The following is a 21,071-nucleotide window of genomic DNA, read 5'->3' on the forward strand; positions in this document are numbered from 1 at the left end:
AAACCTCTCTAGGAGACAGTAGAACCGAACCAACCTCTTTATACAATGTACGGCACAAACACCGGACCACAGACGGGCGTGTCTACACCTAGATCCTCTTCTTCTCTCCGTCCCCTAACACTCTCACACGGGTCGCTCGAGGCTTCGTTCCTTGTTCCCACAAACCTACATTTCCATGCCTCAGAACTCAAGGACCGTTTCACAGCCGGTCTACCTACCCCTACCGATGAATTGGCCCAAGATGACGAACCATCGTCTGTAGCCGAGCTTGTGGCTCGCTATATGGGCTTTGTAGCCAACGAAGTAGAAGAGGGGGAAGATGATGCCCAGGGGTCCTATGAAGAAGTCTTGAAGCTTGTTCTTAACGAGTTTGAGCGCATGTACCTTAGAGGCAACGATGTCCACGCCTTAGCCAAGACGTTACCTGGTATCCTTGAGAAGCAGATAACAGTTGTAAAGAGCTACTACGCTGCCCGCTCCGTTGCCAATCGGGCAATGAAGCCGCACGAATCCGCCTTGTTCAGAGCCGCTGACGAAGGATCCACAACGATTTACAGCATCTTCGGAGGTCAGGGAAACATCGTCGAGTACTTTGACGAGCTTCGCGAAGTATACAATACCTATCCTTCATTTGTGGGCGAGTTGATTACACGATCAGCAGAGCTCCTTCACAATTTGGCGCGGGATCCTCGGGCTCAGAAACTGTATGCGAAGGGTATTGATGTTCTTGAATGGCTGCAGTCGCCAGATGCGACGCCTCATAATGACTATCTGGTATCTGCACCTGTCAGTTTCCCATTGATTGGTTTAGTGCAGCTATGCCATTACCAGATTCTCGGAAAGGGCTTGGGCGTTCACCCTGGTATTTTACGAGATCGTATACAGGGTGCTACGGGTCATTCACAAGGTGTTGTGGTCGCCGCAGCTACGGCAGCTGCCGACTCTTGGGAGTCGTTTGAGAAATATGCTAGCTACGCATTAACAATTCTATTCTGGATTGGTGCTCGGAGTCAGCAAGTATTTCCGAAGACCTCTTTAACGCCAAAAACTTTACGAGATTCAGTCGATAATGGCGAGGGTGAACCAACGCCTATGTTGAGTATTCGTGACTTACCCCAAAATGAGGTCCAAAAGCATATTGATGCGACGAATCAATATTTACCCAAGGACCAACATATCGCCATCTCGTTAGTCAACAGTCCAAGAAACATGGTTGTAACTGGACCTCCCATCTCGCTATACGGTCTTAATCTGCAATTACGAAAGGTTAAGGCTCCGACAGGGCTAGATCAGAACAGGATCCCGCACACAGAACGCAAAGTACGCTTTGTGAATCGCTTCTTACCTATCACTGCGCCATTCCACAGTAAATATCTTGCCGATGCAACCAAACTAATCGATCAAGACTTGAAAGATATCAAGATTGACGTATCATCGCTTGGAATTGCGGTTTACAACACATGCAGTGGTGCAGATTTGAGGTCTACCGTCCAAGGCGACATTGTCCCATCCCTAGTGCGAATGATCACGCGAGATTCCGTGCAGTGGGAAAAAGCAACCCAGTTTCCCGAGGCGACTCACGTTCTTGACTTCGGCCCAGGTGGTATCTCAGGTCTTGGCGTCCTAACCAGCCGTAATAAGGAGGGTACAGGCGTACGTGTCATTCTGGCTGGAGCTGTTGATGGCTCCGCGCAAGAAATCGGATACAAGTCTGAACTCTTTGACCGTGACGAAGAGCATGCAATCGTCTATGCCGACGATTGGGTCAAAAAATATGGCCCCCGTCTTGTGAAGGCATCCACTGGCAAAGTCTATGTAGACACCAAGATGAGTAGATTGCTCGGAATCCCGCCAATCGTCGTTGCTGGTATGACTCCTACCACTGTCCCTTGGGATTTTGTAGCTGCAACGATGAAGGCTGGTTACCAGATCGAGCTGGGTGGTGGTGGATACTACAATGCTAAGACAATGTCTGAAGCGTTGAACAAGATTGAACAGGCTGTTCCCGCAGGACGTGGTATCGCCGTCAACCTGATATACGTTAATCCGAGGGCCATGGGCTGGCAAATACCACTACTCGCCCGTCTCCGATCTGAGGGTGTTCCCATTGAGGGGCTGACCATTGGTGCGGGTGTTCCATCAATCGAGGTTGCTCAGGAATACATCGAGACCTTGGGTCTGAAGCATATATCCTTCAAGCCCGGGTCCTTAGAAGCAATTCAAGCAGTTATCAACATTGCCAAGGCAAATCCCACGTTTCCCGTCATTCTTCAGTGGACTGGTGGTCGAGGTGGAGGCCATCATTCCTTCGAAGACTTTCATCAACCAATTCTCCAAATGTACGGTCGTATCAGACGATCAGACAACATCATTTTGGTAGCTGGAAGTGGATTTGGTGGTTCTGAGGACACTTACCCCTACCTTACTGGTGATTGGTCAAAGAAATACGGTTATCCCGCCATGCCGTTCGACGGCTGTCTTTTTGGTAGCCGTATGATGGTCGCTAAAGAAGCGCATACCAGCAAAGCTGCTAAGCAAGCTATTGTCGATGCAGAAGGTCTGGATGACGACCAATGGGAGAAAACTTACAAGGGTCCAGCTGGCGGTGTGATTACCGTAAGGTCAGAGATGGGAGAGCCGATTCACAAGCTTGCTACCCGAGGCGTCTGTTTTTGGGCGGAAATGGACCAGAAGATCTTCAGCTTGCCCAAGGAGAAGCGCGTAGCAGAGCTTAAGAAGAATCGTGATTATATCATCAAGAAGCTCAACGACGATTTCCAAAAGGTTTGGTTCGGCCGCAACAAGGCTGGAGAGACAGTAGATCTTGAGGACATGACCTACGGCGAAGTGGTGCGACGTATGGTCGAGCTTCTTTACGTAAAGCATGAGGCCCGTTGGATTGATCCCTCCTATAAGAAATTGATGGGTGATTTCATCCATCGTCTGGAGGAGCGGTTCACCACTAGTCCAAACCAGCCGTCTATGTTGCAGAACTACGCGGATCTCAATGACCCTTTCCCATGCATTGAGAAGATTTTGGGCCAGTATTCTGAGGCTGATGCTCAGATTATCAACGCTCAAGATGTACAGCACTTCCTACTCCTGTGCCAGCGCCGTGGTCAGAAGCCCGTAACTTTTGTTCCTGCACTAGACGAGAACTTTGAGTTCTTTTTCAAGAAGGATTCTCTTTGGCAGTCAGAAGATTTGGAAGCAGTCATCGGCCAAGATGTCGGTCGTACCTGTATTTTGCAAGGCCCTATGGCCGCCAAATTCTCGACCAAAATAGACGAGCCCGTCAAGGACATTTTGGATGGCATCCACAACGGACTCGTTTCCAAGCTGACCAACGACGTCTACGGAGATAGCATCAACTCAATCCCAACCATTGAGTATTTCGGTGGTAAGCTCATTGAAACAGAGGCGCCATCAGATCTTGAAGGCCTCGTTATCTCTGAAGATGAGCAAAAGAATACATACCGACTGTCTTCATCTCCCACTGCTACATTGCCCTCGGTCGAAAGTTGGCTATCCCTGCTAGCTGGCCCACGCCGTGGTTGGCGGCACGCACTTTTTACGTCAGAGGTTGTCGTTCAGGGAAAGAAATACCAGACAAATCCAATGAAGAGGATTTTTGCACCTGTTCGTGGGCTCTTTGTCGAGATTCAACATCCCGATGAACCCGCAAAGACTTCCATCCTTGTGCGTGAACAACCTCGTCACAACCACTACCAAGATGTGATTGAGGTTAAATTCGATGGAAAGAGTGAGGTAACTGTCAGTATGATCAAGGAGACCACTGCCCTAGGAAAGCCTGTCTCCCTTCCCCTTAGATTCGTTTACCGGCCAGAGGCTGGCTATGCCCCTATTCATGAAGTCATGGAGGGTCGCAACGACCGGATCAAAGAGTTTTATTGGCGGGCATGGTTTGGCAATGACGCATTCGACCTCAACGGCGATGTTCATTCGCAGTTTGACGGCGGTAAAGCCACCATCACCAGCAACGAAATCCACGACTTTGTGCACGCTGTTGGTAATACAGGTGAGGCGTTTGTCGACCGCCCAGGCAAAACCATGCTTGCCCCTATGGACTTTGCCATCGTTGTCGGATGGAAAGCAATCACAAAGCCGATCTTCCCTCGCAAGATCGATGGTGATCTTCTAAAACTCGTTCATCTGTCTAACGGGTTTCGTATGATGCCTGGTGCAGATCCTTTGCAGAAAGGCGATATCGTCAAAACAACTGCTCAGATCAACGCCGTCATCAACCAAGATTCTGGCAAAATGGTGGAAGTCTGCGGTACCATCTATAGAGGTGGCGCGGCAGTCATGGAGGTCACATCACAGTTTTTGTATCGGGGCGTGTATACCGATTACGAGAATACATTCCAACGTAAACTCGAAACTCCAATGCAAGTTCACCTGGATACGTCGAAGGATGTTGCTGTGTTGCGATCAAAGGACTGGATCCAGCTTGACAATAACGATATTGAGCTGCTAGGCCAGACATTGACGTTTCGCCTTCAAAGTCTAGTCACTTTCAAGAACAAGACTGTTTTTAACACAGTGGCGACCAGCGGCCAAGTCCTACTTGAGCTTCCCACCAAAGAAATCATTCAGATTGGTAGCGTAGATTACGAAGCTGGCGTTTCTCACGGAAATCCTGTTCTCGATTATCTTGAACGCCATGGTTCATCCATCGAGCAACCCATCTTGTTTGAGAACCCAATTCCCCTGAGTGGCAAGACACCTCTTCTTCTGAAGGCACCCGCCTCGAATGAGACTTATGCCAAAGTCTCCGGTGACTACAATCCCATCCACGTTTCCCGGGTTTTCTCCAGCTATGCCAATTTACCAGGTACAATCACGCATGGCATGTACTCAAGTGCAGCCGTCCGAAGCTTGGTTGAGACATGGGCTGCCGAGAATAATGTTGGCCGGGTCCGAAGCTTCCACGCTTCCTTGGTTGGGATGGTCCTTCCTAACGACGACATTGAGGTTAAACTTCAGCATGTCGGAATGATTGGTGGCCGAAAGATTATCAAAGTCGAAGCCAGCAACAAAGAAACAGAAGAGAAGGTCCTTCTGGGTGAAGCCGAGGTTGAGCAGCCGGTCACAGCTTACGTCTTCACTGGTCAAGGTTCCCAAGAACAAGGTATGGGTATGGACCTGTACGCATCTAGTCCAGTTGCCAAGGAGGTGTGGGATAGAGCCGATAAGTACCTCCTAGATACATACGGTAAGTTCAGTTTCTCATACATCCATCTGTTCACATCGTTGCTAACCATCGTCAGGCTTCTCGATCCTAAATATTGTCAAAAATAACCCAAGAGAGCTCACCGTCCATTTTGGCGGTCCCCGTGGTAAAGCCATTCGAGAGAATTACATGCAAATGAATTTCGAGACGATTGGCGCCGACGGAACTGTAAAGTCTGAGCGTATCTTCAAGGAAATCAATGAAAAAACGACATCCTATACCTACCGTTCACCTGCGGGCCTATTGTCGGCTACCCAGTTTACCCAACCCGCCTTGACACTTATGGAGAAAGCCAGTTTTGAAGATATGAACGCCAAAGGTCTAGTGCCACGAGATAGCACATTTGCCGGTCACTCGCTAGGAGAGTACTCGGCTCTTGCCGCTCTTGCCAACGTGCTCCCTATTGAATCCTTAGTATCTGTGGTTTTCTATCGTGGATTAACTATGCAAGTGGCTGTCGAGCGAGATGCACAAGGACGATCTAACTACTCAATGTGCGCTGTGAATCCCAGCCGCATTTCTAAGACATTTGGAGAACCCGCTCTTCGTTTCTTGGTTCGTAGCATTGCCGAGGAGACTGGCTGGCTCTTGGAGATTGTCAACTACAACATTGCCAATATGCAATATGTGTGCGCTGGGGATCTTCGTGCTCTCGATACGCTAACTAGTGTTACAAACTTCTTAAAGGCCAAGAAAGTCGACACCAACCAGTTGCTCAACAATGTCAGCAGCGAGGAGTTGAAGCAGCAGCTTGCCGACATCATCAAAGGCGCTGCGCAACAAACGTTAGCGAAGCCACGGCCACTTGAACTAGAGCGAGGCTTTGCCACGATCCCATTGAAGGGTATTGACGTGCCATTCCACTCTACCTTCTTACGATCTGGTGTCAAGCCTTTCCGCAATATCTTGCTGAAGAAGATTAATAAGACCTCAATTGACCCTTCCAAGCTTGTCGGGAAATACATTCCTAACGTCACGGCTCGTCCGTTCGAACTCACAAAAGAGTACTTCCAAGACGTGTACAACTTGACCAGCTCGCCCAAGATTGCCCAGATTCTCCAGAATTGGGACAGCTACCAGGACGAGACAAGCAAAGTTAATGGCGTTAATGGAGGTGATGTCACTGAGGTCTTAGTCAATGGTCAGCATTGAGTACATTCAGCATTCGAGTTGATGTCTGGTGGGAAGCAATTGAAAAATGAACTGTATCAAGAGGTCGTATTAGGTTATCAGCGCTAAGAGGCTACTATAACCGGGGAATTTGTATGCATTATATCCTTTGAGAACATCCATGAGGTGTGTTTCTGGAGTCCACAGGAGTTAGGCTATTGTTTTACCTTGATGATAGAATAAAGTCCAATTTGGACCCCCTACTTTTACGGTCGTTATTTGACTCTGGTGATGATGCACTGTGAGCTCCCTGACTTGAACGTGAACAAACGCTTTACTGTATTCCTATCTAGGTGCTTGGGTTGGACCGAATTGGTTTCTTAACTGGTCATTGCTAACATCCAAAAAGGTATAAAATACCAATACAATGATATAGGAGTAACGACTGCCGGGGCATTGTATGAACTGCACTAGATTGACTGGGTAGGTAGATGGGAGGGTTCATAGTAGACTATGGAATGCAATAGGTAGATGTCGTATTAACATGTGTTGGGTGTCACTACCTCACACCCTCTCTGTCAATCAGCGTATATACACATGACATACAGTGGCCCTTCTCTTCTTGTGATATGGTAGAGTCTATATCCATGACCATAAAGCGATTTAGCTAGGTTGTAGTAAGCGAGTGCTATTGAACTTAAAAAGCACTGCGGTGATTGTGAAGTAACGCATGAGAACTACAACTACGGAGGGTTTTGTATGATATTCATTGTTACGCGAAGGTTTGAAGCCGTCGCGACTAGGTGAGGGCAATATACACCTAATCTCCTTGTCTGTAGCCCTAGGATCGCAGACCATGACATTCGTGTTCTGTGTTCAGCAAAGATGCCGATAGATGAGTGTGCCGTCCCATCAGCCCTTGATAGCCCTAGCCAGGTCGTCGACGATGAGTTATCTATTCTGGCCTTGACTGCGTTATAGACTTTATGTCTAACACTGCAATCTGCTTCTAGGGCTCACATTGGTAAATGCGCTCTGTGGTCTTTATATTTTCGACCCGATGTCATCGCCACTAAGATACGACGAAGAAACCAACTATTCATCTTAGGCACGAATAACAACAAATAATAACTTTACAACTTTCAGGTGATACATCATATTGATGGCGATGGAGCATGCGAAGGCTATATTGGGAGACCTCAAATAGTCCCTACCACCGAGAGGATTCGTACCGGGGTCCCGCCAGTGTTGACAATGGCCACAAGGGGAAATTTCTGGCTCTTGAACGATATCATATATTTTCAACATATTTTGCTGTTGTTATCAATAATGGTATAATGGGACTGCAAACCAGTGAAAAATTCCAGTAGCAGAAGATTGGTTATGTTCGCAATGAAATTCTCAGAAGCAACGAATCTCATGAACCAACTCTACTACTATTGGAGATGTATGACGGTTGAATCTGAAGTTTTGATTGCAAGTCACTACAACAAAACCCTTTCCCAAAAAGTCAAATACGACCCAGCTATATTAATGGCAATGTCGTCAGGTCAATTTTGTTGACGAGTTGTAATGGAACCCCTCTTTTCAAAAATTTTCTTTCTATCTCAGGTTTCGTTATATTGTTCAAGTTTGAAAGATTGGTGATAGGCTACTTGCGGAAATAAGAGAATAATATAGGAGATAGTAGTATATCCAAATTATAAACTACTACTCTCCTATGGGGGTTAGACAAGTGTATAAATATATGAAATTACGAGGTCAGATTGCCAAACTAAGCCGGAGTGATCTAAGTCGAGACCGAGCGGCAAAACAATCTCGTATTCATTGGACATGTGCACATAACCAGAATGGCTGAATAATACGCTTTAGAAGAGCCCTGTTCCTTAGCTGGTCAAATGCCGTGAGACTGATCTTTATGTGATAACCTAGAACAAGTAGTGGTGTGTATCTCTACATACAGCTTCCAGCGGACCATGCCATTGCTGATGTAGTCGGCAACATCGGTACTGCTTATATTAATTGAAGTACAATAATGCAATCCGTTATGTGAGAGTTGATTCGTGATGCGCCTCTGGGAGTCGCCCTTCTCCTATCGCCTGACTTGAAAATCAACACTCGTGTCCTTACACTGGATGCCAGCTATGGGTGCTGACTTCCCGAGTCTACATAATATAGGTACCTCCCTCAAATTACATGATGATCACGAAAGCTTCTGTGCCGCAGGCCTGGGGTTTATCTCGAATAGTTCAGTAATCTCTTACCAACATAAAGAACGCATCCCGCGTCATAACGCCCGTCTGACAGGGACTTCCCTACAAAATCTATACGTATCGCTCTTATTCTTGAATTTCAAATATTGAAACGAAGTCGGGCCGTAGGACAAGATGGAAGGAGTACGGCGCACAGTTCGTACACCAGACATCTCTTCTCCGCCATGCTCACCTCGTACAGTATGTTTGTCTGTGAACTCGCTTCGGCGTGAGCTATAGCTATTGGCATAAGAAGTGACTACGGCCCCCAACATCAGATCGGATAGTGACATACGTTGTACGAACCCACACCGCCTTAAACCAAAAAAAAAAAAAAAAAAAAAAAAAAAAAAAAAAAAAAAAAAAAAAAAAAAAAAAAAAAAAAAAAACATGGTGTGGTACTCCTCCCGTCCTTGCGGGATGACGAACAGGTGAAGAGACTGCTCGATCTGACCATGGCGGATTACCCGCCTTTCTGATAGGTAGCTGAACTCGCTTGAAGAGTCTGACTGGCTTGAACGCCATTTTGTCACGGGTCAGGATCTAATCTTCCAAATTCCCCGCCATAGAGTACCGTAGGAAGCAGCCCCTTCCGGGGAATGCCCATCTTTTGCCCCATATCCCGCGACCCATGGCAGTGGACGATTCTAGTGTACGTCTATGTGAAGCATTCCAAAACCGCGGGAGCAATCGCCGCCTTGGCGGCCACGACTCGGCGACCACCTAGGAAGGTGCATTATAGGACCATGTACGCAGGAAGAAAATTTGGTGACGGGAGGCATAGATTAGGTAGCTGAATAAGCCGCCACATTGGAAATAAGGTACAGATCCAACACGTGGTGAGGTCGCTGTCGTGTAACAAGACTGCCTGGCGGTTTGAGCGAGCGTCTGCAAGATGTGAGATACGATACCAGCTAGGGAGGTGTGAGTGTATCTAAGACCAAGATGACTGCACAAGCGCACATTCTGCGAAAAAAAAAAAGTCCTGAACCAGTCCTAAGCCACCTACCTGCTAAGATGCTTCGTGAGCGTGTAAAGCCGGCTCGATGAAGCGTCACTAAGAGAAATAGCATATTTTTAAACGCTTGGATTGAAAACCATTGGCTACGTGAACTAGTAGATTGCGTTATCGGCCTTGAGCCGAGGCGCCAAAATGCATTGCTTACCTGCTATTGATGCATCGTGAATAACCTGGGCACCGGTAGGGATCCGGGGCACGCGAATGGCAGCGCGAAACACTCGGTAAAGCGCTCGGTTCAGGATTTTTTCTCGCAATATTGATTATGACTTCTTGGTTACCAACGGCGGTAGAGTCACAACCCAGCTCAGGCGGCCAGGCCAGAGCTGGCCACCCACTTCAGCTACAGCGGGTCGAGCTGCCACATGCACGTGGCTTTACGACTCGCATTGCTTACTGCATTTGCGCAGCTTGGACCGGGTCTGTAATAGGGCACTGGCTCTCGCTTCCTTCGGAGTGAGACGATGGGTCAGGAGATGGCCCAACTTGTCGGTTACGTAAGTTGATATACAGTTCTTCTGAGTAGGAGTTCGAGTCGCGAAAGGGACGATGGATGATGACGATGGGTGGCATACATACTGTAAGACAACGCTCACGTCCACATCAGATGCTATACATACATACATACATATGGCGAAATGCATTAGGGCGCTCGAACGTTATCCTGCAGACTCTCTTGGCCACTCGTCGACGATACGAGGGAAGAATAGAATCCAATCACATGCATATCCTCTCTCGGCGGAATACAGCGCCACACACCAGATCCCATCAAGATATGATGTGAGCAGTATATCGCCTTCTGGATCGAGGGTGTCGTACTGAGTGATACATTGCCTCAGCCGCATGATTAGCAGCGATCTCTTCGCTGCCTGGTTTCGCCGACTCAAGCGCGCCCCCGACCGACGGGTTTACCGAGCGGCAATACCACGCAGTTTACACTCTGAAAACCTACGCCTCGTTATCTGAAACAGGATATCCACGAAATGATTCACCCCCGCCAATGGGCTTATGTGATGTCGGACACGACTAAGAAATCAGCGAGGAAAGGGATTCAGATTTGAGTTTGATGACGCCTTTGATAGATATTAGCCTTCATTTTCAGACACTGCCTGTATGGGAGGCGATAATTTTCACTCCCTGCAGGAATGTTATTACCGAGTGCTGAACTGTCGCGAGGGTCACTCGCTATTACCTAGAGCACGACTAAGAGGACCCCCCTTTGTTTCTCAAAACAATAACTAATAAATAATAATAATAATACATAAAAAAAAAAAAAAACCCCCTCGGCATCATCCTACAGGATTCCATCGAAAAGCGGACGCTTACAAGCAGGAATCTGAGATAACGAGATGCTTTGCCCACGACCCCCCTCCGATCTGACAGAGCCTTCAAATCCTCCACGGCATCCAGTTTCGCCTATATCTGTTGTTTAGATGGCCATCCGTATCTGGCTATCCGATGGCGATATCGTAACTGTGGCTTCTAAGTACCACTGTCACCCTGATAAAATTTTGTGGTGACGGAGCAACCTCTTTTTGCACTGTCGACGTCATGTAACTGTGAACTACTTACTCTGCTTATTGCTCGCTTGGGCGCCCTATAACCCTATAACAGCGTTATCTATTATGCATATAGCCCATAGATCAGGTATTAAACACGGATGGAAGCAAATAGCTACCTGAGGTAGAATAGGCGTTGAGAGACTTTGCCACGACGTATACCAATAGTACAATTGCGACTTTAAACGAATGCTAGATAAGGCTCGTGTTGATGCAAATTTCACCTTTGTTTCTTCTCTTTTGTGATCCTCAGATATTTAAATCGCCGCCATAGACGTCCCCTTGGTGTTGTTTTCGCTAACTGCACTGGCAATAATAACAAGCTGATCAGGGGAGGCAGTCATATAGTGGTCACGTAATGATGAGCGAGAGGAATGAGGCAAGATAGTTCATGATATGCTGCTTGCGCCCCAATTGGGAGAAATTCTAGTGCATTGGCACGACCAACTCGGGACTCTCCGTAGCGTAAAAATAGCCTTGGGATAAAAGTTCCGTGCAGTCAATGTTATGTTTACAGTCATTGCTAGAGCCGCAGGGTCTCAAAGCAGTCGCGAGCTAGGCATTGTACTGGTAAACCAATGTGCGGATCAGTTTTCATCAAGTAGAATACCCTAGCATATATGCATAGACAATATGTAAAATGGGATTCCGATTCATTGCATGCGGGTTAGACGAGAAACGCCGGGTATCCCACCATTACAGGATGCGGAAATCATCGAATTGCATTGTGAGACGAGCAGTGCCTGTCGCTTGAGCTGAAGTGAGTATCCATCTTCCCAATCCTAATCAATCCGTATCCACTATCACTCTCATATTACCTGGGTCATCTTGGCGACCATGTACGACGCTACTAGGTACACACGTACGTAGTAGGATGGAGCTTGGTAATGGGCTTACAGTCAGGACAGGGAGCGAAGCGAACAAATGAGTGATTTTGAGCCCGATCGCGTACTTATGCTAAGTGCAAAAATGCGCACTATTGAGATTCGTCGATACCTGTCGTGTCCTCATGGACGCACACACGTACAGGGCCGCATCGACTAGGAGTGCATGCGAATAACCATCGACTGGTCTAGACATTGGACAATCGGCTTGGCGAGCTACGTCCTTCATATGGGTTTGCTGTACTCCGTACTGCTGTTGAATCATCTTAAGCCGAGGTTGGGTTCCCATAGGCGCCTATAGGCTTGCATAGCATCTTGGGGCGATTTGCCTAGTCTCTGCTTGGCGATTACGATGGGATGGTGTAGTTTGTCTTGTGGCTTGAAGCACGATTGCGGGTGATGATATACAGGAGTGCGGTATAGGCTGTCGTAAGGCCAATTTTAAAGGAATCCTTCGAGTAACAGAAGGCATTATCAGGAGTTTAGTGGTTAGTAGGACCGTCTGATATACAGCAGATTGGTGGGTAGCGTCGTAGAGACTATCTTATTAGCCTTGCTGTCCAACCTGAACTCCAGTCCTTTATTTAGGTAAGCGATGTAACGTCCCTACCCTGTTTCGCCTGTCTCTATTTATATCTATTTATAGCACAAATAACCTTAAAATCCGTGGGAAAGGGCAGAGAGAATGGGGCAGGCGGGCATCTCTGATGGATGTGATTGTCGGTGGACCAATGTTCAGGCATTGGCTCTTCATTTCATGACCTGCCTGGGTCGATCACGTAATGCGGCGACGATCTTCGCTCGACATTTCCTCTGAAACAGCAAAATTAGCTCAGAGCCCGGCGGTTCATGCGCCGACTAGGGATGGCTAAGTAATGAGTAGGCTGGACTAATTAGTCCCCTGTTGTGTTCATTGATCCCTTGATTCTGTATGCCGTTCCCGAAACTCTCGGCCCTCAGCTCTGCCGTCTTTCGCTCTTCCCACCAACCGTCCCCTCCGTACAGTGCCTAAGCCATCGTCGCCGACGCAGGCTTTGAAAAGGTCCAGGCAGACGCCCAATCTACCTAGCATCCTTCGCACAACACACTAGGTTGGGCTAGCCCATTAGACCACATGTCTGCTTCGTATGGACGATTATAGTACCGTAATAGCGTAGACAATCTTATTTAGTGGACTTGAAGGGTAGATTCATCCTAGTGCGCGGCTCGACGGCACTGGCATCTATGAAGGACTCCTGATGTCTTCTTCACCCGAATAGGCCAACTTACTTGGGCACTGTAGTGTCTCTCCAGCCTACAGTTAGTTGCGTAGCAGCAGTACTATAGTACGTGTTCAGCAGTGGCGTAGAACCGGTCTTGCACTATACCAGGCCCGTTGCTAGCCCGTTGCCTTATTGCGATTAAGCTTGTTACGATCGACGCTTGTGTAGTGTTGTGTAGGCCGTTCACTGGTTCACCCACAACTTCTGGATAGAAGCAAGGAGGAAGAAGGAAGAGAAGGAAGCGACCTAGCTGTCGCGGTCCCGATCTTGATCTCTGAAACCTGGCATCTAGTGTAGAACAAGCGCATGGCCGTAACGTTCTCGTGGCCTTCTAGCGTTGTGATTTGCGGTCATTGACCAAATGGCGGAGAGTATCTCCAGGCAATGACGCTGCTAACTTTGCTCTAGACTAACTTTGCTAGCCAGGACCGCTTCGGATTACTTAACGTGACGCACGTTTTCTCGTAGGAGCCGACCCATTCAATCCGAACACGTGCAGTTGTTTCACCTCAGGCGGTCCCAAGTGGTTTCGAGTAGGCTGTACCTAAGTAAGCTTCTGACCGGACCTCTGTGTGAGGTCAGGCGAGATTGATGGCGGCTTGCAATGAAAGTAAGGCGGAGCGCCAATCACGACGATCATTACTGCTTCGTGTCAAGTTTGTTTGACGCGCTGCTAATTTTGCGAACACTTATTCCTCGGCGGAAGCTCAGCCCAACCGCAACCAAGCTGTCAGGACTATACTTAGGTAGAGCACAGACGCTTTGGATGGTAGGGCAGGTCTGCAAACACTTGCTGACCGCCCTCTTCGTCCCAAGACTAACTCAAACATGCATTACGAGGAGAGTGGCATTATTATTAGTACTATCCAGACACTGGCATAAGCCATGGTTATGAAGAACATAGGTAGGGCGCAACAGAAGAATAGAAGAGAAAAAAAAAAGGGAAAAATAAGGCACGACCGGGACTTCGTAGCTTATGTCAGCCAGACATGGAACAAGGCCTCAGACAAAGTAACCATCGTACATGCCTCGCACACTACTGGAGAGGGGGATTAGAACGCCACGGATGGCACCCATTCAACCTGAAAGATGCTAGTTTCACCAGCCACAACGCATTACGATAGGTATCTACCTAGATCTTGATGATAACATGTCCTGTCCTGCGCACGGAATTGACCGTTAATCGGTGGGTGTCGTCGGCAACTCTGACTACTGAACGTGCGGGGGTGTTCTACATACTTACTTACATACTAATACGTCCCGAGTACGCTTAGATAACCTGATGGGCTATTTACAGTAGCTACGTGTGCCGAATCGTAGGCTAAGGGGGTGTAGAGTAGGTGTAGTAGATGGCTCTTGGCAGATCCATAGCTTAGCTAACGAGTAGTTATCCCACTCTTAGGATTCAACAAGACCCAGTGAGGGCGGGGGATTTGAGGTCAGGTGAGAGAGAAGGCGGTCAACGTTGGATCAAGCCATTTTAGCACACTCTCTCTAGCACCGCCATTGGCAGGCCAAAAGACTGCACGGGAAGAGGAACAACACCAGCAACTACTCCTACGACCACTACAACAACACCAAGCAACAAGGCACCCCGTTGATGACCAAAGATCCAGAGGATGACGGAATAAGCCGTCGCTGGGAGGTGGAGGACCAGGTGGAGGCTGTGTACGTACTTACATACTCTACATAGTATATTGCGTGCTAATTAACGTGGAAAAGAATGTACGAAGTAAGTACCTACTTACAGTAGGTTGTGCTCGGTTGTGCTGGTGCAGGTACCGATGGCCGATAGGTCAAAAAGCCTCGCCTTATGAAACGGGTACTACCACCAGCCCGCCTCGGCACCGCCCACCGATCCCGTCTGGTGATGATGGTGGTGTGTATGGGCGGCGAACAAAGATGTTTACTTACCGTGTTTTGAGGGTTTGTTGGAGAGTCACGATATCCATGCTATCGCATCGAGTATCTCGGCAGTTGGTAGGACACAATGCATAGATGGCTGGCCCCTGAGAAAGCCCTTCCGAAGACTCCTTCGACGCTGTGTTGCCTATCCCTGGGCAAGTGGAGGAATTGCCTTCTTGTGGTAGATACCTACTACTCACTTGTCGAAGGAACACCCCATCCTCCAGGCTAGTGTACTTAGAGCGCGTATGTAAGCAGGAAAGCAGGTAAGCAAGTAAGCAGGTAGTGTGTGCGCCTAATCGTTAACCTCCCTTTCGTTGTTAAGCTTATTTATCGGCTGAGATTGGCAGCGAATGAATCGCCTGGGTTGGTTTCCAGCCGCAATCATGGGGCGCCGGTATTCCGCCGGTACTGTCCAAACCAGCCAACAGATCCGCGCAGAGGAGGCTGCTCAGCCAGCTCGGCTGAAAATGGCATCTGTGGAGAAGCTTCTTTTCTGGTCTCTTGTCTCTTCCAAGGTTGTCTCTTGTCTCTGGCCTGTGGCCTGTGGTCTCTGGGTCCTACATGTACACGATATGTAGACTTCTCACAACTCCCTCAAGTCCTACACTGCCCTGCCAGCGTGCCAGGATACTGCACTACCTCGTAGGTACATCACACACCACGACACTATTACTTATGTGCTACTGCTTGGACACGCCATTAGTCCAAGATCCCTACAGTAGTGGGCTTAGCCTAGCGTGGTGTCTATTCAGTACGCAGCAGATAGCATCTCCTGAGACTACTCTCGACTAAGTAGGTAGGCAGAGTTTTGATGCCGACTTGCTCGCGGGAGAAGTATGGGTGAGAGATTGCCTATCCCCACATCTGTCCCCCAGGGACCTTGTCTGGCCGCCTCCAGGAACGAGCAGTGAGGAGCCGTGAACACAATTATGCCTTCTGGCTGGCACTGCTCGGTACGAATCTACGATGGCAGGCAGAGAGCCCGAGTTCTATCCCGCTCTCGTCTCTGCTCATGCCTGCTCGTGCCGTCTCCAACCTTCCTTAGTAATCCGGGCTAATTCCTGTCAGTACGGTGATTATTCAGTACTGTATTCTGGGCCGCTAGACGACCACGCTATTTCGGTCGTATTTTCCGACCAAGGATTACGTCAGGTAGCTTATCTACAGTACACAATAGTGTCCTTGAGTCCGAGCCATAGACTCGCAGACGTTGTCTTTGTCGTTGTGACCAAAATAGTTCATAGTACCCACTCTAGCAATCTCACAATGCAAGCAATGACGATGAGCGACGATCTGCTTGTGCTGGATGGAGATCAACCACTACCTACGATATGATCGAAGAAAGCAGCTACGGTTAGGACGTAGACGAGGTACTATGTAGAATACCTACCGTAGTCTGTACACCCGGACCACAGCACAGCACAGTATGCAATAACGCCGTTGCGGAACGGACACATCTCTCTTATTAAGGCCGAGAGGTCTAACCTAGGTATGGGGGTTCCGAACGTTCCTGCACCCCGGGGACCGACGAGGTCCATGAGTGTCTTGTCCTGTTTCTACGCCACCCTCGATAGTGCGGTTCTGTGCGGTATACAGACAATATACCTCCTACACTGGATGGACATGTTATACTCATATACATTATCCACTTAGTAAGTAACGGGCGGCGCAGATAAGGTATACACTACTCGTAGTGCGTCTCCTAGCATGGCCTTCCTGACATCTTGACCATCATCGCCCGCCCCTTGTACTCTACGAAGTATGTGAACGAAACAGGCCAAGCTGCAATGTCGCACAGTTGTGCGAGATTAGCATATCTCTAGTCTATGGCCAAGCACTTGCTAAAATCGGTGTCACAATCCTAGCTCAAGGCCGCTCTATCCTACACTAAGGTCAATACGGAATACGCTCAACTCCTGATAGAACACAGCCTAGTGTGCAAGTAGGAAGAATGGTGGAGCAAGCTGGGGCTCAGGAGGTGGGATGCTAAATTGGCCGTGAGTGGCTCCTCTCTTCTCAGACACGGGCAAGGTGTAGGAGTCGCTTGTGTGCTCCCTCGCCTCATCAACCGCCAACCTAATCGGAGCCGAGGGGAGTTCCATACATGCCCATACATGCTCTTTTGCCAAGGCGATAGAAGTGGTGTGCATCACAGAAGCCTTGTACACCATACTTAGTCCCACACCCCCCTGGTACCCTTTGCAATGCTGCAGGAACTGCTACTGGAGGAGATGCAATTTGGCTCTGTGGCGCCATCCAGTGCAGGGCCCTGGTATCCAGGTACCTATTATGTCCATGGATACCGAGTGTCCCCTGTTCTACACAGTCGGCTAGTCCATCTCACATGTATCGAAGTAGTTGAACAGCATGGATGTAGCGGTTGTGGTGAAGACCAGGGCCTTAGTGTGCTGCTCCTCGTACCCCCGTGGATATGAGGGTCTGGCAGAGATTCATAAAGACCTGCCCATTCCTCCTCCTCCTCTCGATATAATTTGAAATCTCCCCGAGCTTGAGTTTATATACCCTGTTCACTTTCAACAATTGTCCAAGTTGAATAGTCGCGTATTATTTTACCCATCATCTCAGTGAGCAATGGCTGCTGTCACTCCAACCCCGGGCAACGCCTCCTCCAAGAGACCTGAGCGTCTCCGGGACACCTTATACGCAGACATGATGAAGCCAGACGAGGACCTCAGCAAGATGGCCGACCCTGCAGAGCGTAGAAGGATTCAGAACCGTCTCGCTCAGCGTGCTTACAGTAGGTGCTCGAAAAGAAGAGTCCTACTTAGTTGAGCCTCGTAACTAACCAGAATAATCAGGACGCAAGATGAGGGAACAGAAGAATGAGGTCGAGAAGCTGAGAGATCAGATCAAGAAGCTACAAGAAACACCCGAGTCTAGCAACACCAGCAGGCAGAGCACACCTTGTACACCACCAGAGAGCAGTGGCACTCCTGCCATGCCCACGACCTCCCTGTCACCGCCCAACTTTGAGATTGCCAACACACCATCAGAACACCAGTGGGTGGGAGGATACTTTCACGAATGGCCAGCAGCGCCAGCCGCACAAGAGAGCTTCATGACCGGCTTAATCTCTCCCACAGAACTTGAAGCGCCGCCGCCTTATGACGACTCATTGCATGGTGGTTATGCTTCTGATGGATTTGGTGGTGCCCCTGGCATGATGAAATCACCTCCAACAAGCCGTCAACACCTCAAGTCACGACGAACGTCGTCTCAATCAAAACGGCCTCGCCAGAACCTGCCTCGCAGCATCGGCAGCCCCGGACAACCACCACAAAGCCCACACTCTCCATGGATGGCACCTCAGCCGTCACCAATACCAATGGACATTCACGCTCCACCAGCGGTCATGATGATGGCACCCGAGCATCAGATGCCAGTGTATTCACCCCACTTCGATATCCACGAACGCCCTGAAGAGTTCCATTACCCTTCTCCGCCGCACATGGACGATGCACCAGCCTGGCAAATGGCAACCGCGGAGGGTCTTGCGAGGACCCAGTCAGATTCTAACCTCAGTGCCAGAGCTGCACCGCGATCCCTGCCCGATGCCAATGCACCTATATTGCATCTTGCCGTAGCCGGCGGTCACATCGACACTTTGCGAATCATCCTCAAGCAATGCAACGTCTCAGTCAACGTGCGGGATAGCGCTGGTTACACACCCCTCCAACGCGCCATAATAAACGGCCACACGGACATTGTAGAGCTGCTGCTCAAGCACGGCGCAGAAGTTAACATCGACAGCTGAGCTCCCCTGAGAGCGCGCGTTGAAGTACATGTGTATACGCATTGATGATGGGACCTAGGACTGCATGCATATTTGGGAGTTTACTTGATTTACTTGGCTTGGCTTGGGCCCTCGGATGGGTGAGCCGCACATGGGATTTGGGGTTGGTGGCGTGAATTGACTTTGGATACCCTTTTCTGCGAACATTGGTCGCTTGAGCGCCTTCCTATCCTGTCCTCAAAAATATAGAGCGAGAGTGAGGGAGCAAGGGTTGTCTTGATGACGATGCTTTTTTGTATCTCCATTTGATCACGAGGAACACCATCTGGACTTTGGCCTCCCGATGGTTGGGCCTTAGAGCTGCTACACCATGCTACTCTGTATCTAGACATTATTTGAACAAATGTTACAGTATTACGCAATGCTGCACATACAACTCACATCCATGTTTTGCTCCGTGTCGTGTTTCTCATACACAACCTATGTCAATGCTGTCACTTACTTTGATTCTTCATCTGAGGTTCATCGCACATGTTTTTTCTTGCTCACGTCCCCTGCTTTCCGGCCTACGTGAATGGGAGGCTTCGCACATAGCTGGAGCAACAAATCGGCTCGGTCGGTTACATACCCTGTCACCACTTCGTGTTTGACGCAGGCAGATAACTCGAGGTAACGCTGTTCACCTATATCTACTACACAGTACTGTAAATTAGATGGCTGTCACATGGGGTTGGTGGCAAAACTAGCTAAGCCAGCTATTAACAGGCACGCCGATACTATAGCCAACTCTACTGCCGCTAGCGAATCGGTATCGATGCGGCACCAACTCTATCTACACGTATCACTGCCGCCCTCCAAAGCTGAGATGTTGGGTCACATCCGAACTGGCAACCGCCCAGTGGCAGTCCTTGGCCGCGTTACAGTACTTTATCGTGAGTCACAAGCAGGAGACTGCGGGAGTGACCTGGAGGGAAATAATCGAACCCACTGAACAAGCTTGGGCGCCAAGGAAATATATGCTTGCGTGGCGTTTTCTAGAAGGCCGCAGCATCCATGTCACCGATAACGAGCAAGCGAGATCAAGCACGCAAAGACAATGGCCCAGAAGCAGGTTGTGTCCTGGCTCCCGTCCCCGCCCGCCCGTTCCATAGAGCAGAGTCGCTGGTCGAGACACAATTACCTACATACAACAGCAACGGGGCATACGCAACACTGACTGCGGAACACACACCGACGCTACTGCGGGCACTGCGGGCAAGAATAAGGTTGCCGAAGGGCTATCAGGTTTTTTCTGCCTTCTCTTCTCTGCGCCCCCCGGCTTCACTCCCAGACCTTGCTTGGCCATTTACGGCCAGCTAGAGCTCTGAACCCTGCCGACTCGTCGGCTGAAGGATTCGATCCGGCTCTTCTGGCGAAATCCCTCCACCGCCCCAAGCTAATTAGTGGGGAGCACAATGAGCGGTATTTGGAATTGTTATGAGACAAAGCACCCACGAAACGTGGTGAGAGATACTGGCTGGGTAACGCCTGCATGCGATTCTCATGCTTAGCGGGCCTCGAGGGGTCCTCACCTACTTAGCTAGTATCGAAGACGGGTGCCCTGGCGATCCAAAAATCTAGACTTTTTCCCTAGCCCACTGTGAAAGTCAATACGATACCGTATCAGAATGCCATACGCTAGCTATGTCTAATACACGTTCCTTTGCTACGACAGAATAGTACTGTATTTTCTTTCCGTCATGTTTGTTGGGATAGCCTATCTGTGGCCATGAGCCAAAGTCAGCTCAACTGTCTCACACACCCACCTCTCGACAACAATGAACTTTGGGGAATCATACAAAGCAATAGGACTTAGGCTGCCTAGCACGACACAAGGCATGAATCTGGTTCAACGCTCATTAGCGGTCAACGGCTGGGCTTGTGGTTCCCTCCGGCGTCATGGCTGGTTACGTCCTGGTCTTGCGTCGGTCTTGCGATTGGTGTAGAGCTTGCAACCGACACCCTCGTAACAACACCCACCGAGGGTGTAACTTTGGCGCTCGCCTTGGCGTTCACAAGATGGTTTCCAAC

General features: G+C 49.1%; 2 protein-coding genes across 2 annotated transcripts; both read left to right on the plus strand.

The window, feature by feature from the left end:
- Positions 1 to 45: 45 nt before the first annotated feature.
- Positions 46 to 6,406, plus strand: F5B22DRAFT_647338 (fatty acid synthase beta subunit dehydratase; the record flags this gene model as incomplete). The annotated part of the gene is made up of 2 exons (XM_047978856.1): positions 46 to 5,236; positions 5,292 to 6,406. 2 exons carry the CDS (start codon positions 46 to 48, stop codon positions 6,404 to 6,406), a joined length of 6,306 nt encoding a protein of 2,101 aa, XP_047830161.1.
- Positions 6,407 to 17,671: 11,265 nt separating this feature from the next.
- Positions 17,672 to 19,067, plus strand: F5B22DRAFT_223081 (uncharacterized protein). The gene is made up of 2 exons (XM_047969767.1): positions 17,672 to 18,005; positions 18,067 to 19,067. The coding sequence occupies exons 1-2, from the start codon at positions 17,840 to 17,842 to the stop codon at positions 19,020 to 19,022; spliced, it is 1,122 nt and encodes a 373-aa protein (XP_047830162.1). The 5' UTR covers positions 17,672 to 17,839; the 3' UTR covers positions 19,023 to 19,067.
- The last annotated feature ends 2,004 nt before the right edge of the window (positions 19,068 to 21,071 follow it).

This window comes from Xylaria bambusicola (genome assembly GCF_022495145.1).
Source record: "Xylaria bambusicola strain CBS 139988 unplaced genomic scaffold F5B22scaffold_25, whole genome shotgun sequence".
Lineage (NCBI taxonomy): Eukaryota > Fungi > Ascomycota > Sordariomycetes > Xylariales > Xylariaceae > Xylaria > Xylaria bambusicola.

Bases quoted from the DNA above. Each gene is read 5' to 3' on its own strand.
- F5B22DRAFT_223081 (XM_047969767.1), top strand. From the start codon at position 17,840: ATGGCTGCTGTCACTCCAACCCCGGGCAACGCCTCCTCCAAGAGACCT. The intron at 18,006-18,066 runs GTAGGTGCTCGA...CAGAATAATCAG, and splicing joins TCTCGCTCAGCGTGCTTACA to GACGCAAGATGAGGGAACAG.